The following is a 14,684-nucleotide window of genomic DNA, read 5'->3' on the forward strand; positions in this document are numbered from 1 at the left end:
TATTCCCTGCCTCTGGCACAATGAATGTTATATGGTAGATACCCAATATGCCATGCCATTCAGAACTAAAAACCTATAAAATACATCTACTCATTCACAGCTCTCCAAGCAAATGAATTCTAGGCCAGCACTTTGCAAACTTAGATGTGCATATGAATCACCCGGAGATCTTGCTGGAATGCAGATTCTGATCCAGTAGACTTGGAATGGAGCCCAGAGACTCTGCATTTCTCAAGCTCTCAGGTCATGCTGGTGCTCCTAGTTCAAGGACCACTAGCTATACTATGATTAGCTAGCACTGTGGCCATCCAAAGCCATGAAACATAAGGTGCTTGTACATCAATTTATGTCATACTAGAAAAATTTTTTGTATTGCAGAAATACCAGCAACAAAAGATAATTTGTGTTGTTTACCAGTCTATTCTTATGATATCCATCATTCTGGACTCTTATCTATTCTTCAAAAGAGATTACAAATAGTCCTCTTCTGAGCCAGTCCTCTGCACAGCTATTGTTCCCATCACAGGAGGTGAGAACTTCCTTATCATCAGCAGCCTTTGTGTGGAGGACAACTGCTAGTTATTGTAGGATTTACAATCCAAATTCATCTTGGGAAGTAGAACCTGTGGAGAAGAAGAGAGAGAGAGGCCAACAGGATTTTACCCAGGCTCAGCAAGACAGGGCTTATTCATTCATCCCTTCCTCTATGAATAAAAATAGGTATTGAACATCTATTAAGTTCCTAGCGTTCCACAAAGTGAGAGAGTCTAGGGTTTTCAAGGTGGATAATGCACATCTAGAGAAGAAATTTGGTCAAAAGAAAATCCCAGGGTTCTGGGGCTGGATCTCTGGTAATCTTGCAGTGGGAGAGGTGTTCTGCAAGTATAGACAGGTTACTCTAGAAAGATGGAAAAGTGTTCCAATTCAGGGAGGCTTACTGGAGCTGCACAAACTTTCAACTGTGCCTATTCAAATTTTCATCTCCACTGCTTACACTCAGATAAGATTTAGAAATTAGGTTTGAAATGTCAACTGCAGTTTTCCAGAGATATCACAGGATTCTTAGTCATCTGTAATTCTGACCAGCTGTTCTACAGCATATTTTCTCATGTCACGTAAGGCTGCAGTGGGATGGCCGTGGGTCATTTCTGCACAGAACTCTGAAAAATGGGTGCTTAATGCATATACCATGGCTCCTTTTTGAGGGCATGCAGTTTTGCTTATAGATCATCCCATATTCAAATTGGATGTTGTGGAATGGTTCAAGTTTTTTTTTAATTTGCTATTTTTAAAGGCTTTTTAAAAAAGGCACTTCAGCCACTCACCACACTTGCTGTGGTCTCAAATTTCCGGTCACACTGGCCTCCATACAAGCCAATTTCTCCACTTGCCTTAGTGCACAGACACACAGCTCTTTCTAGCTTTTGTTTTCTCATCATTGCTTATGCCAGTTCCCCTCACTGCCTTCAAACCAAACCATATTTATCCTTTAAGGCGAGTTCGTTCACTCATTCATCAAATCTTTACTGCGTGCCTTTTAACTGCCAGGCACCATCCTGGGTGCTGGGAGCACAGCGATAAACAAGATGGAGAAGCTCACTTCAGTGCCTCTTGGGGATATTGACAAATGAATGGGCCATTATAACTCTCCCTAATGAGGGCCCAGAGGGAGAGATCCGGGTACTAGGAGAATATACAGTGTATATTCTAACTGTATACGGTAATCCCAACCCCACTGTATGGAAGGTTTCCTAAGCAGATAAGAGCCAGCTTGGAAGAATAAATAGGAGGTAGAGAGTGGAAAAGGTTCCTTGCAGTGAGAACAGATTGGGCTGGAAAGGCAAGCAAAGGTCAGATTAGAAACTGACCTATGGAAACTCCTTCTAAGGCATGAAAGGATTTTTCATTGTTATTATGAAGAAACTGGAAGGAAAGCATTGTGAGCCTTTAAGTGGGGACCTGGTGTGAATTCCATTTATTCTTTGAAGTCTTCTTCAATTATTTAAATTCCAGGTGATTTTTTTTCCTTCTTTGATTTCCAAAGCAATTACTGACTGTACTTAGCAGCCTGACTCTGAATTCATCCACTGTATTTTTATTAACCTATGTTCATTCTCTGATGTTGGTTGTTGACATTTTGTGCCCACAGCGCACATTCAGGTATTATATTTTTTGCTTGAATGCCAAAAATTTATTTATTTATTTATTTATGTATTTATTTTTTTGAGACGTAGTCTCGCTCTTTCACCCATGCTGGAGTGCAGTGGCGCGATCTCGGCTCACTGCAAGCTCTGCTTCCTGGGTTCACGCCATTCTCTGGCCTCAGCCTCCTGAGTAGCTGGGACTACAGGCACCCGCCACTACGCCCGGCTAATTTTTTGTATTTTTAGTAGAGACAGGGTTTCACCGTGTTAGCCAGGATGGTCTCAATCTGCTGACATTGTGATCCGCCTGCCTCGGCCTCCCAAAGTGCTGGGATTACAGGCGTGAGCCACCGCGCCTGGCCCCAAAATTTATTTTAAAGCTCCCTGCATTTACAGTGTAATTGCTCCTCCAATGAAACAATGCCACTTAATATCACCCATCTTAGCTCTTATGTGCATCAATTGTGCTGTGCTCTATGCAACCTCAAATGACCAGACATAAAATTTTTACACTGTTGGTGGGACTGTAAACTAGTTCAACCACTGTGGAAGTCAGTGTGGTGATTCCTCAGGGATCTAGAACTAGATATACCATTTGACCCAGCCATCCCATTACTGGGTATATACCCAAAGGATTATAAAACATGCTGCTATAAAGACACATGCACATGTATGTTTATTGCGGCACTATTCACAATAGCAAAGGCTTGGAACCAACCCAAATGTTCAACAATGATAGACTGGATTAAGAAAATGTGGCACATATACACCACAGAATACTATGCAGCCATAAAAAATGATGAGTTCATGTCCTTTGTAGGGACATGGATGAAGCTGGAAACCATCATTCTCAGCAAACTATCGCAAGGACAAAAAACCAAACACCGCATGTTCTCACTTACAGGTGGGAATTGAACAATGAGAACACATGGACACAGGAAGGGGAACATCACACACTGGGGCCTGTTGTGGGGTCGGGGGAAGGGGGAGGGATAGCATTAGGAGTTATACCTAATGCTAAATGACGAGTTAATAGGTGCAGCACACCAACATGGCACATGTATGCATATGTAACAAACCTGCATGTTGTGCACATGTACCCTAAAACTTAAAGTATAATAAAAAAAAGAAAAATAATTAATTTCATACATCGATCAACATTATGTGGCGTATCAGTGAAGGGGACAAGTTTCCCAGGTGCTCAATGTTCAAGAAGAACCATTATCTCAGAAGGTTACCTAACTCTAATGACCTTGACTTAGTGCAAACTCCTCAAGGTCAAGTAGAGTTATCTAATTAAAAAAAAAAAAAAAAAAAACCCTCTCAATTCCTAACATAGTCCTGGATGTAGCACAAGGATTTACTTGAATTTTGCATTTTTATTACTTAATTTACTCTTTTAAATTACGAAATGTCAGGCACTGAAATATGCAGAGAATAATAGCAAGGAATGTACATCTTTTCCATCACCCAGCTTAAGAAATAAAACATTATGATGATAATTGGACCCCCACTTTACCTCTTACCACTGAAAGATAACCACTGTCTTGAATCTGGTGTTTGTCATCCCCACATATGCCTTTATGTTTTCACTCCGGTTGTCAGTAGCCATAAACATTATGTGGTATTGCTTCTCAGGTTTTAAAATGTATAAGTGATGTCATAATGTATCCATCTGCAACTCTTTCTGGTTCAATATTATCTTTGAGATTTGTCTCTGTTTGTAGATACAACTCCAGTTTATTAATTTAGCTGCTCTATCATATGCTATTGTATGAGTAGACCACATTAGGATGTTCATGTTGGCTTCAGCTCCTCTCTAAAACACACAGGGCTGCAGTGAACATGTTTGTATTTGGTTCCTGGCATATATATGTGAGAGCTTCTCACACATAGCTGTAGAGATCTAGTAGTGGGATTGCTGGGTTTTAGGATATGTGTATTATCCATCTAACGAAATGTTGCTACGGTGCTGTTTAAACAATTTACACTCCCATCAGCAGAGGGTGAGTTCCTGTGGCTTCATATTCTTGATAATCATGTCATTTTCAGATTTAGGTATCTGATGTATTATTCATGTATATGTTCACACACACACACACACACACACACACACACGCACACACACCTACACATATCAGGGTTCTTAGGGGAAAACAAAACTTTATTAAATGAGTAGAGTTGAATATGGAACTTCCCAGAGAACAATAAATGGTTACTATAAAAATCTCAGCAATTTAGAATTAATTGGATTATTTTTAAATTATGCAAATAACAACAGTAAGGTCAAGGAAAATTATATGGGAAAAGTACAAAATAGCCTATGGTATTATCCCATTAACATAGTCATTTCATTTTTTAATATAATAGATGCTCATTGACTTGGTAATTACTTGTCACCTTAGCCAAATTGAATGATTTTTAAAACTAATTCACTGTTGGCTGGGCGTGGTGGCTCACGCTTGTAATCCCAGCACTTTGGGAGGCCGAGGCGGGCGGATCATGAGGTCAGGAGATTGAGACCATGATGAAACCCTGTCTCTACTAAAAATACAAAAAATTAGCCGGGCGTGGTGGCGGGCGCCTGTAGTCCCAGCTACTCGGAGAGGCTGAGGCAGGAGAATGGTGTGAACCCAGGAGGCGGAGCTTGCAGTGAGCCGAGATTGCGCCACTGCACTCCAGCCTGGGCGACAGAGACAGACTCTGTCTCAAAAAAAAAAAAAAAAAAAAAAAAAAAAAAACTAATTCACTGTTGGCTAATTTTACATTTTATGTAAATATTCCAAATATATTTAGTCCTCTACTGGTGTTCTATTAGGGTTGAGTTAGACTGTAGTTAAATAATAATGAACAAACTTCCAAGTCAGACTTGTTTTTATTTTAGAAATTATCTCTTGCTACATTGTAATTCCCAAGAACATCTCTGGTCATATAGAGTATCTGTGCTTTTCCGTAATTCTTTTGCTGCAAAAATTCAGTATACATCAAGCAAAGCATGCTAAAATATAAACAAAAGATTACAGCACAAAATATGGTTCATAAAATTAGCCTCTTATCACTTTTTTTTTTTTCACCAATTCCATTCTTTTGTCAATGTCCTGGTGAAGAGAAAGCATTAACTATGGGTCATAGCAGCCTGACAGGTGGGTTTTAGAAGACAATCACTGCTAGATGAAATGTTAGGGTCATCCCAGAACCGACGACATGGGCATGGCTTTCCAGTTTTAAGAATTAGTAGAAGATATTCCTAGGAAATTCCAATTCTAAATGCTTTTAGAGGAGTCCAATCTGAGATATAGATGTGATGAAAATAATGACAATCTTTTCCAGGCAGATACATCATCAAAATCGATGCCTGAACTGTGCAGAGCTTTCAAAGAAAAGTTAACTTTTATAGGTCGGTTTCCCCAGTTCTCAGGAGAAATGAAATCATTCCTGGTTTGTCAGGTCTTCTTAATTATGTCTTCACTCCAAAAATTCTTCTCCTCAGATTTGAGATGGAGAACAAATTTAGCATGCTATCAGCCAATTGTTTTTGTGAAAAGTCCCTGTCATTTACCACGCTACCTCTAATAGATGATTATACATTCTGGTTAGAACCACATGGGATTATACATGTCAGTGGAGCTATCTTCTTTTCTCCTATGATGACCTTGTGTCTTCACCATCTGCAAAATATAAAAATATTCACTGCTTTTAATGTCATTGTATTTGTTCAAAATGTTCCTCCAGGGCTTACTCCTTTATATGCCACATATAAAACAAACACAATATTTTTGTCATTTTCATTGGTCAAAATAGAAGTCCAGCTCAGGGTGATGTGATAATAGATATAAATGAGCAATGTGTAAGGAGAATCATAGACATAATTCTTCCTGGAAGAATGTTGGTACATTAATTATGTGACATTCCATGCTTAGCAAATTTGGTGGCTGGTATCATTAAACAGGTGCTTGAAGGGGTGTGCAATAGAACATATCAAGGTTTTGCCCAGAATCCCTTTAATCTTTCTTTTTTAACATTAATTTCTAGGACAATATTCCTTTGTTTTCTGTCTTCCCCTTCTTGGCCTCCCTCCCCAACCATTGCCATGTGAGGTTTTGCTTCCAATATCAGCACCTATTATTCTTTGAGGACTGCTGTTAGCTACTTGACCTGCTTTAACTACATGCACTATAAGCTGTAAACCTGGAGTTTACTTTCCTCTCGACAGCAGCTCTTGACCAATCAATAATCTAGGAGGAAGTAAGAAAGCCCAACTTTATCCAGTTTGCAAGTCTGTGTCTTTTAATTGGGGCATTTAGCCTGTTTACATTTAAGGTTAATATTGTTATGTGTGAATTTGATCCTGTCATTATGATGCTAGCTGGTTATTTTGCCCATTAGTTGACACAGCTTCTTCATAGTGTCGATGGTCTTTACAATTTGTTATGTTTTTTGCAGTGGCTGGTACTGGTTTTTTCTTTCCATATTTAGTGCTTCCTTCAGGAGCTCTTGTAAGGCAGGCCTGGTGGTGACAAAATCTCTCAGCATTTTCTTGTCTGTTAAGGATTTTATTTCTCCTTCACTTATAAAGCTTAGTTTGGCTGGATATGAAATTCTGGGTTGAAAATTCTTTAAGAATGTTGAATATTGGCCCCCACTCTCTTCTGGCTTGTAGGGTTTCTGCAGAGACATCTGCTGTTAGTCCGATGGGCTTCCCTTTGTGGGTAACCCAACTTTTCTCTCTGGCTGCCTTAACATTTTTTCCTTCATTTCAACCTTGGTGAACTGATAAGCAACTTCAGCAAAGTCTCAGGATACAAAATCAATGTGCAAAAATCACAAGCATTTCTTTACACCAACAATAGGCAAGCAGCGAGCCAAATCATGAGTGAACTCACATTCACCATTGCTACAAAGAGAAAAAGATACCTAAGAATACAACTTACAAGGGATGTGAAGGACGTCTTCAAGGAGGACTACAAAACACTGCTCAAGGAAATAAGAGAGAAGACAAACAAATGGAAAAACATTGCATGCTCAGGGACAGGAAGAATCAATATCGTGAAAATGGCCACACTGACCAAAGTAATTTATAGATTCAATGCTATCCCCATCAAGCTACCATTGACTTTCTTCACAGAATTAGAAAAAAACTACTTTAAATTTCATATGAAACAAAAAAGAGCCCAAATAGCCAACACAACCCTAAGCAAAAAGAACAAAGCTGGAGGCATCATGCTGCCTTGACTTCAAACTATACTACAAGGCTACAGTAACCAAAACAGCATGGTATTGGTATCAACACAGATATATAGACCAATGGAACAGAACAGAGGCCTGAGAAATAATGCCATGCATCTACAACCATCTGATCTTTGACAAACCTGACAAAAACAAGCAATGGGGAAAGGATCTCCTATTCATTAAACGGTGTTGGAAAACTGGCTAGCCATATACAGAAAACTGAAAATGGACCCTTTCCTTACACTTTATACAAAAACTAACTCAAGATGGATTAAAGATTTAAACGTAAGACCTAAAACCAGAAAAACCCTAGAAGAAAACCTAGGTAATACCATTCAGGACACAGGCATGGAAAAGACTTCATGACTAAAACACCAAAAGCAATGGCAACAAAAGCCAAAATTGACAAATGGGATCTAATTAAACTAAAGAGCTTCTGCACAGCAACAGAAACTATCATCAGCGTGAACAGGCAACCTACAGAATGGGAGAAAATTTCTGCAATCTATCCATCTGACAAAGGGCTAATATCTAGAATCTATGTGGAACTTAAACAAATTTACAATTAAAAAAACCCATTAAAAAGTAGGCAAAGGATATGAACAGACACTCCTCAAAAGAAGACATTTATGCAGCCAACAAACAAATGAAAAAAAGGCTCATCATCACTGATCATTAGAGAAATGCAAATCAAAACAACAGTGAGATACCATCTCACGCCAGTTAGAATGGCGATCATTAAAAAGTTAGGAAACAACAGATGCTGGAGAGGATGTGGAGAAATAGGGACGCTTTTACACTGTTGGTGGGAGTGTAAACTAATTGAACCATTGTGGAAGACAGTGTGGTGATTCCTCAAGGATCTAGAACCAGAAATACCATTTGACCCAGCAATCCCATTACTGGGTATATACCCAAAGGTTTATAAATCATTCTACTATAAAGACACATGCACACATATATTTACTGCAGCACTATTCACAATAGCAAAGACTTAGAACCAACCCAAATGCCCATCAATGATAGATTGGATAAAGAAAATGTGGCACATATACACCATGGAATACTATGCAGCCATAAAAAAGAATGAGTTCATGTCTTTGCAGGGACATGGATGAAGCTGGAAACCATCATTCTCAGCAAACTAACACAGGAACAGAAAACCAATCACCACATGTTCCCACTCATAAGTTGGAGCTGAACAATGAGAACACGTGGACACAGGGAGGGGAACATCACACACTGGGGCTTGTCGGGGGGTGGGGGCAAGGGGAGTGATAGTATTAGGAGAAATACCTAATGTAGATGACAGGTTGATGGGTGCAGCAAACCACCATGGCACGTGTATACCTATGTAACAAACCTGCACATTTTATACATGTATTGCAGAACTTAAAGGATTAAAAAAAAAAAGAAAAGAAAAGAAAAGAAAGCCTAACTCTCTTGCCTCAGCTCAGGAAATCTCTGCAGCCTAATTTAGACATCTGCGTTTCCTTGAAGGATCAGGCTTAAGCTGCCCTCTATGGGACTTCGCCTGAGATGACACCCTTATTTGCCTTCCACTCCTTCCTTGTCTTGCTTCCTTCCTTACTGGTTCTCCTGTGAGCACTCCCTCAGTAACTCACAAGCACAGAAATTCTCAACTCTGGGTTGGCTTCAGGGGAAGCTGGTCTAAAACAGAATCTTAGAGAGGCTCCAGCCTAGTTGTCTTTAAAATTTTTTGCTTACAGCCACACCTCAAAGGAAAACAAAACATCTACTTCTTGCCTTGGACATTTTAAATATCTATTTTTTCATTATGAGTTTAAGTGGTTGAAAAAGATGTAAGTTGTGACATATTATAAAAACTGACATTTGAAAATAAAACCTCAACGTTTCTCTCTTAACTTATCCAACAGAGTCCACCATTATTTACTAAAAATCTATGCAAACATGCTCATGTTTAAATGATGTATAACATATCATTACAATAGAAAAATGCAGAAAACTTTTGGAGAAAATAATGAAGAAGAATAACAAACAACAAAGATGCACACTTGATGATAATCCTTTTGCTTCTACCAACCTTATTATTTTCAGCAGCAAATCACCTTGAGATATCTAAAGCTAACAGGAGTGATTCAACCAGGATTTATAGCGTGTTTTGCAAACTTGAATGCACATTGAAATCACCTGAGAGCTTCAAAAAACAAAACAAAACAAAAAAAAAAGAACTGATGCCTGTGTCTTACCTCTAGAGAAAGTGACTTAATTGATATGGGGCGTGGGCTAAACTTTGGGCTTTTCAAAAAATAACTAGGTGATTCTAATGTATAGACAAGTTTGGGAACCACCAATTCACAGGGCTCTTTCCTGTGAGTAATTTCTAATTATATCCCCTGCTATAAACTGAAATGTGTCTCTTGCCCACAAATTTATATAGTGAAGCCCTAACCCCATGTGACTGTATTGAAGATAGGGCCCTTAAGGAGGCATTTAAGGTTAAACGAGGTCATAAGGGTGAAGCCCTGATTTTACGGAACCGTTACCCTTATAAAAAGAGAAAGAGACACCAAGTTCCTCTTTCTATCATGTGAGGACAAGGAGAGGAGGCAGCTATTTGCAAGCCAGGAAGAGAGCCCTCATCAAGAACCTTATAGGCTGGCACCTTGCTTGGACTTCCAGCCTCCACAACTATGAGAAAATAAATCAATGTTATTTAAGCCACCCAGTCTATGGTCTTTGTTATGGCAGTCCAAGCAAACTAATATACCTCGTCTTCAACCCACACTTTCTGTTTCTGATCTACCCCTTATTCCTTCCTCCAGATGTTGGAAAAGCATACTGAATCAGAAGTTACCAAAATAGAGTCACTAGCAAGGCACTAAACCCCTTTGAGCCTCAGTTTCTCCATCTGTGTACTAGGGATATTAATTCCTGTCTCCCACACAAGGGTTTTAAAGGGAATCCAACGAGATCATGGGTATGAAATTACCTCACAGACAGTACAGCTATTCACATGAGCAAGCTGTGTCTGGTGCTCACCACTTTCTCTTACTAAGCCTTCCTCCCTTTCAATCACCCATTTGATTTCTCATTTGTGCCCTTTCCTTAATTTCACCTGCCCAGTATGTCTCCTGCCCACTGAGTCACCAGTCATTTGACCTCACTCCAACTCCCTGGCTGTCACATATTTCTCCTTTAGAACAGGTCTGCTGGTGACAAGTTCTCTTAATTTTCCTTCATCTGAGAATGCCTTTATTTTGTCTTTATTCCAGAGGGAGAGGGATATCTTTATTGGATATAAAATTCTGTGTCCATAGTTCTTTTCTTTTAGCACATTAAAGAGGAAAAAAAGAAGTTGTTCCACTGTCTTCTAGCTTCCATGGTTTCTGATGAGAAATCTACAGTCATTTGAGTTGTTCCCTTATTTTGTCTCATAGTTTTTCCTTGGCTGCTTCAATTTTTTTTTTCTTTATCCTTGGTTTTCAGCAGTTTGATTATGATGTGTCTGAATTTTTTTTAGCTTTTAAAATTTGTAAATTTATATCTTTTATCAATTTGGGGGGATTTTTGGTCATTATTTCCTAAAATATTTTTTTCTGCATGAATCTTTCCACTTCCCTTATAGAATTTTAGTGAAACAAATGTTAGACCCTCTGATACTCAACAAGTCTCCAAGGTTCTGTTCACCTTTTTCTCAATCTTTTCTCTCTTCAGTTTGTATAATTGTATAATTAATCTTTCTTCAAGTCCATTGACTCTTTTTCTTTTTTATTTTTTTTGTTTTTTGGAGACATGGTCTTGCTCTGTTTCCCAGACTGGGGTGCACTACAGCCTTGACCTTTGGGGCTCAAGCAATTATCCCACCTCAGTCACCTGAGTAGCTGGGAGTATGTACAAGTGCATGACACCACATCCGACTAATTTGTTGTTGTTGAGGTGGGGTCTCACCATGTTGCTCAGGCTGGTCTCAAAATCCTGGGCTCAAGTGATCTGCCCACCTCAGCTTCCCAAAGTGCCAGAATTACAGGTGTGAGCCACTGCACTTAGCCTCTCACTGACTCTTTCTTCTCTCATCATCACTCTGCTATTAAGCTCATCCAGTGAATGTTTTAAAATTTTAGATATTGTATTTTTTACTTCTAAAATTTCCTTTGGGTTCTTTTTTGTGATCTCTATTTCTCTGCTTGAAAATGTCTATCTTTCCATTCATTTCAAGTTATTTACCTTTACCTATAGAACATACTTATAATAGCTACTTTAATGTCTTTGATCATTGCAACATTAGAGTCACCTTGAGGTTGGCATTTGTTGGTTGTCTTTTTCTCTGAGAATTGTTCACATCTCCTGGTTCTCTGTATGTTGCATAATTTTGGATTGTATCCTGAACATTTTGAATATTATGTTGTTTAGACTCTAAGTCCTGTTATGATTCTCTGTAGAATATTTTTGTTTTAGCAGGCAATCATCTCAGGTTCAGCATGCAAGTGCTGTCTGATTGTCTGCGAGTAGCAGTTACAGTTTAGTTTCTAGGGCCTTTGCTATCCTTTTTAGGGTCTTTCTCATACATGTACAGTTTAGGGAAGAGTCTGAGACCTATATAGGTCCCCTAATTACAAGTAGAGTATTCCTTTGTTCAACTCTCTTCTCCCTAAGGTTACCCACACATGCTGGCCACAAGGTCTTCTTTTCCAGTTTCTCTGGCCAGAAATGTGACAGACTGCCACAGTTACTACTTGAGACTGTCACTATGACAGTTACTGCTGTTACTACTTGAGACTGTCATTACAACAGTTACTACTGTTACCGCTTGAGACCATCATTATGGGACAGAAGGAAGGGACAAACATAGAAATGAAGACTTAAGACAAAAGAAACTTTTACAGGAAGGGGAACCAGGGAAGAAGAAGAGAGGTTCCTGCTTCTGGTGAGCAAAGGCAGCCCCTGAGCTTCCACCGCCCTTCATATTTATTGAGTAGCAAGAGCAGGGAGGAGGAGGTAACGATTGGTCAGCTGCTTAATTGATCACAGGTTCATATCATTACTAACAGGCTTCAGATGTACCTAATCACAAGAAACACTTGCTTTTGGGGCATGACTGCCCTCAGCATTCCTTCTGGATGGCATATGCAGTTTGTCAGTTTGCCAACATTCTTCATTTATGAGAACAGTTTGCTCTGTACTCATATAGCCTCCAGTGGTATACTGAGTTGATCACGACCCTCACTCTTTCGGCCTTCAACAAGAAAGAAAGCGTTTCTCTTTAAGTGTCTGGCTTTCCACTTAGCTGCCAGCTGATGCCTGCCTTCAAAGCAAACCCATGACAGAAAAGGGGGAAAAAAGCAGGATTTCTTTAATCCACAGGGCCGCTTTTCCTAGTTCTTCTGGCCAAAAATACAGGGTTTCTAATGAGGTTTAGCCATCTACTTCACTGCCACACAGTTCCTGTACTTAGGCTTGCCCTCGGCATAAAGCAACAAAAGAAAAGAGAAAGGAAAATGGGAAACTCATGCCCCTTCACAATATACGTGCTTTTGCTTACTTTTCAGAGCCCTCAGGTAGTTGCTTTTTGTATTTCATCCAGAATTTTCAGTTGTAATCAGTGGAAAAGATAAGTGATATGGGCTCATTCCATTTTGAAACAAAAATGAACTTATTCCATTTTGATGAGAACCAGATATTTCAATATACTTATATTTAATTTTTATTTTATTATATCTATCTTCTCTCTCTCTTTTTGTCTGTATTTTTCCTATTTTCCCTATATTCACTTCTCTTATTTTGCTGATTTTGCTCTCTCTACATATAGATATATCTACAATTATACCCACATCTAAAACTATATATATGTTTATGTATGTGTGTGTATATATATCTATAGCTTTAACTATATATTTATAAATGTGTTTTATATACATATATACACACACACATATATAAACTTTTTTGAAGTATACATATATGCCCCTATATGGGATTTTATTATATAAATGTCCCAAAATTTATTTTTTAATTCTGCTGTTGGGCATTTTTGTTCCCATTGTGGAGCAACGCAAATAGTGCTTTTATAAACATTTTAGTACATGATTTTTGGTTAATGTGTATATTCCTATTGGGTATATACAATGAAGTAAAATTACTGGGTCATTGGATATACGTATTTTCAGCTTTAGTAGATACCCAGGAATATTTATTTTAAAATCATTTCCCACATGACTCTGGGACACAGCAAGGACGGTGAATCGCTGCCCTAGAGCCAATAGCTTCCTGCTGTCCATCTCCTGTTTTGCTTTTAGCTGTAGGTCCATTTCCCCACCCAGCCTATGGAGCTGCCCACAGTCTCCACACAGATCTTAGAACCATGGTGGCCTTGTCCTCTCCAGGTCTCACTGAGGCTGAGGCTCAGCTAGGGGCCTCCATCTCAAACCAAGAAAACCCTAGTTGCTAAGGGAGAGAGCAGATCTCGAGTATTAAAACTCTGGAGGCTCCTTGCACAGTTCCCCTTCACCCCGATTTTGCACAAGGATGCAGGGTTGCTCCTGCTTACTTGGGACCTGCTATCCTTGTTCTTGCCCCTCCAACTTCCCCATTCCCTGACTCCACACCAAGCATTTATAGCTGCTTGTAATTCTGAATATGTCAACAAAGACTATTTTTTGCAGTTCTGAAGTTTTATCTCCCTTGGATCCTTAGATGGTAAGCCCCTCTTTTATCCTCATCCTGTCATCTCTACCTCTCCCAGTGAATTCTAACTGCTCATCTTCCACCAGGGGAAAATCCAAACAAAGGTACTTGAGGGTCTTCAACTCTATGGTACTAAAGATTACCTTCTTTTTCTTGCTGTTTATCAACCACTAGAGCTGAAGTTTCTTCTAAATGTGCTTTTTTCTTGTCTTTCATTGCCAATTTCTCAGTTGAAAAGAGCAGGTATAACTTCTGCATCAAATCAGTAGCTGTCTCAGAACCATTACTGTGATTGTTCCCTAATACAAGGAAATGTTGCACCTGGGAATCAGATTCATCAAACAGCTCACCATTTTCTGTCTTTATTTCATATATCCCAGGAAGAAGTCTGAGGTAATAGAGAAGAGAGATAAAAAATTAGTTAGCCAAGTTCCCTGCAAGATTAAATGTGAATACCACCAGATAATATAAGAGGAATCCATTTTATGCATGTGATTGGAATAGTCCAAGTTCAGTTCATGAATGAAATTTGACTCGTGCAATTTTCTAATATTCTGAAGGGAACTTAGACATTTGTCTCCACAGTTTAGAATTCCAAACCAGTATAATTTCCATCATTACATTTTTATTGAGTACTTAGGGTTG

General features: G+C 39.0%; 1 protein-coding gene across 2 annotated transcripts in view; it reads right to left on the bottom strand.

The window, feature by feature from the left end:
* Positions 1–5,000: 5,000 nt before the first annotated feature.
* COL6A5 (collagen type VI alpha 5 chain) overlaps positions 5,001–14,684 on the bottom strand; it is a 149,733-nt gene continuing 140,049 nt past the window's right edge. The window contains exons 40-41 of one of the 2 annotated variants that reach the window (XM_032143609.2): positions 14,183–14,427; positions 5,001–5,812 (exon numbers count right to left, since the gene is read on the bottom strand). In XM_032143609.2, the coding sequence (XP_031999500.1) occupies positions 5,787–5,812; positions 14,183–14,427 (271 nt within the window). In that variant the 3' untranslated portion in view covers positions 5,001–5,786. The remainder of the gene's footprint in view (positions 5,813–14,182; positions 14,428–14,684) is intronic. The other variant, XM_032143610.2, reaches the window with a different exon arrangement.

The sequence above is a fragment of the Hylobates moloch genome, unplaced genomic scaffold, assembly GCF_009828535.3.
Source record: "Hylobates moloch isolate HMO894 unplaced genomic scaffold, HMol_V3 SCAFFOLD_22, whole genome shotgun sequence".
Taxonomy (NCBI): domain Eukaryota; kingdom Metazoa; phylum Chordata; class Mammalia; order Primates; family Hylobatidae; genus Hylobates; species Hylobates moloch.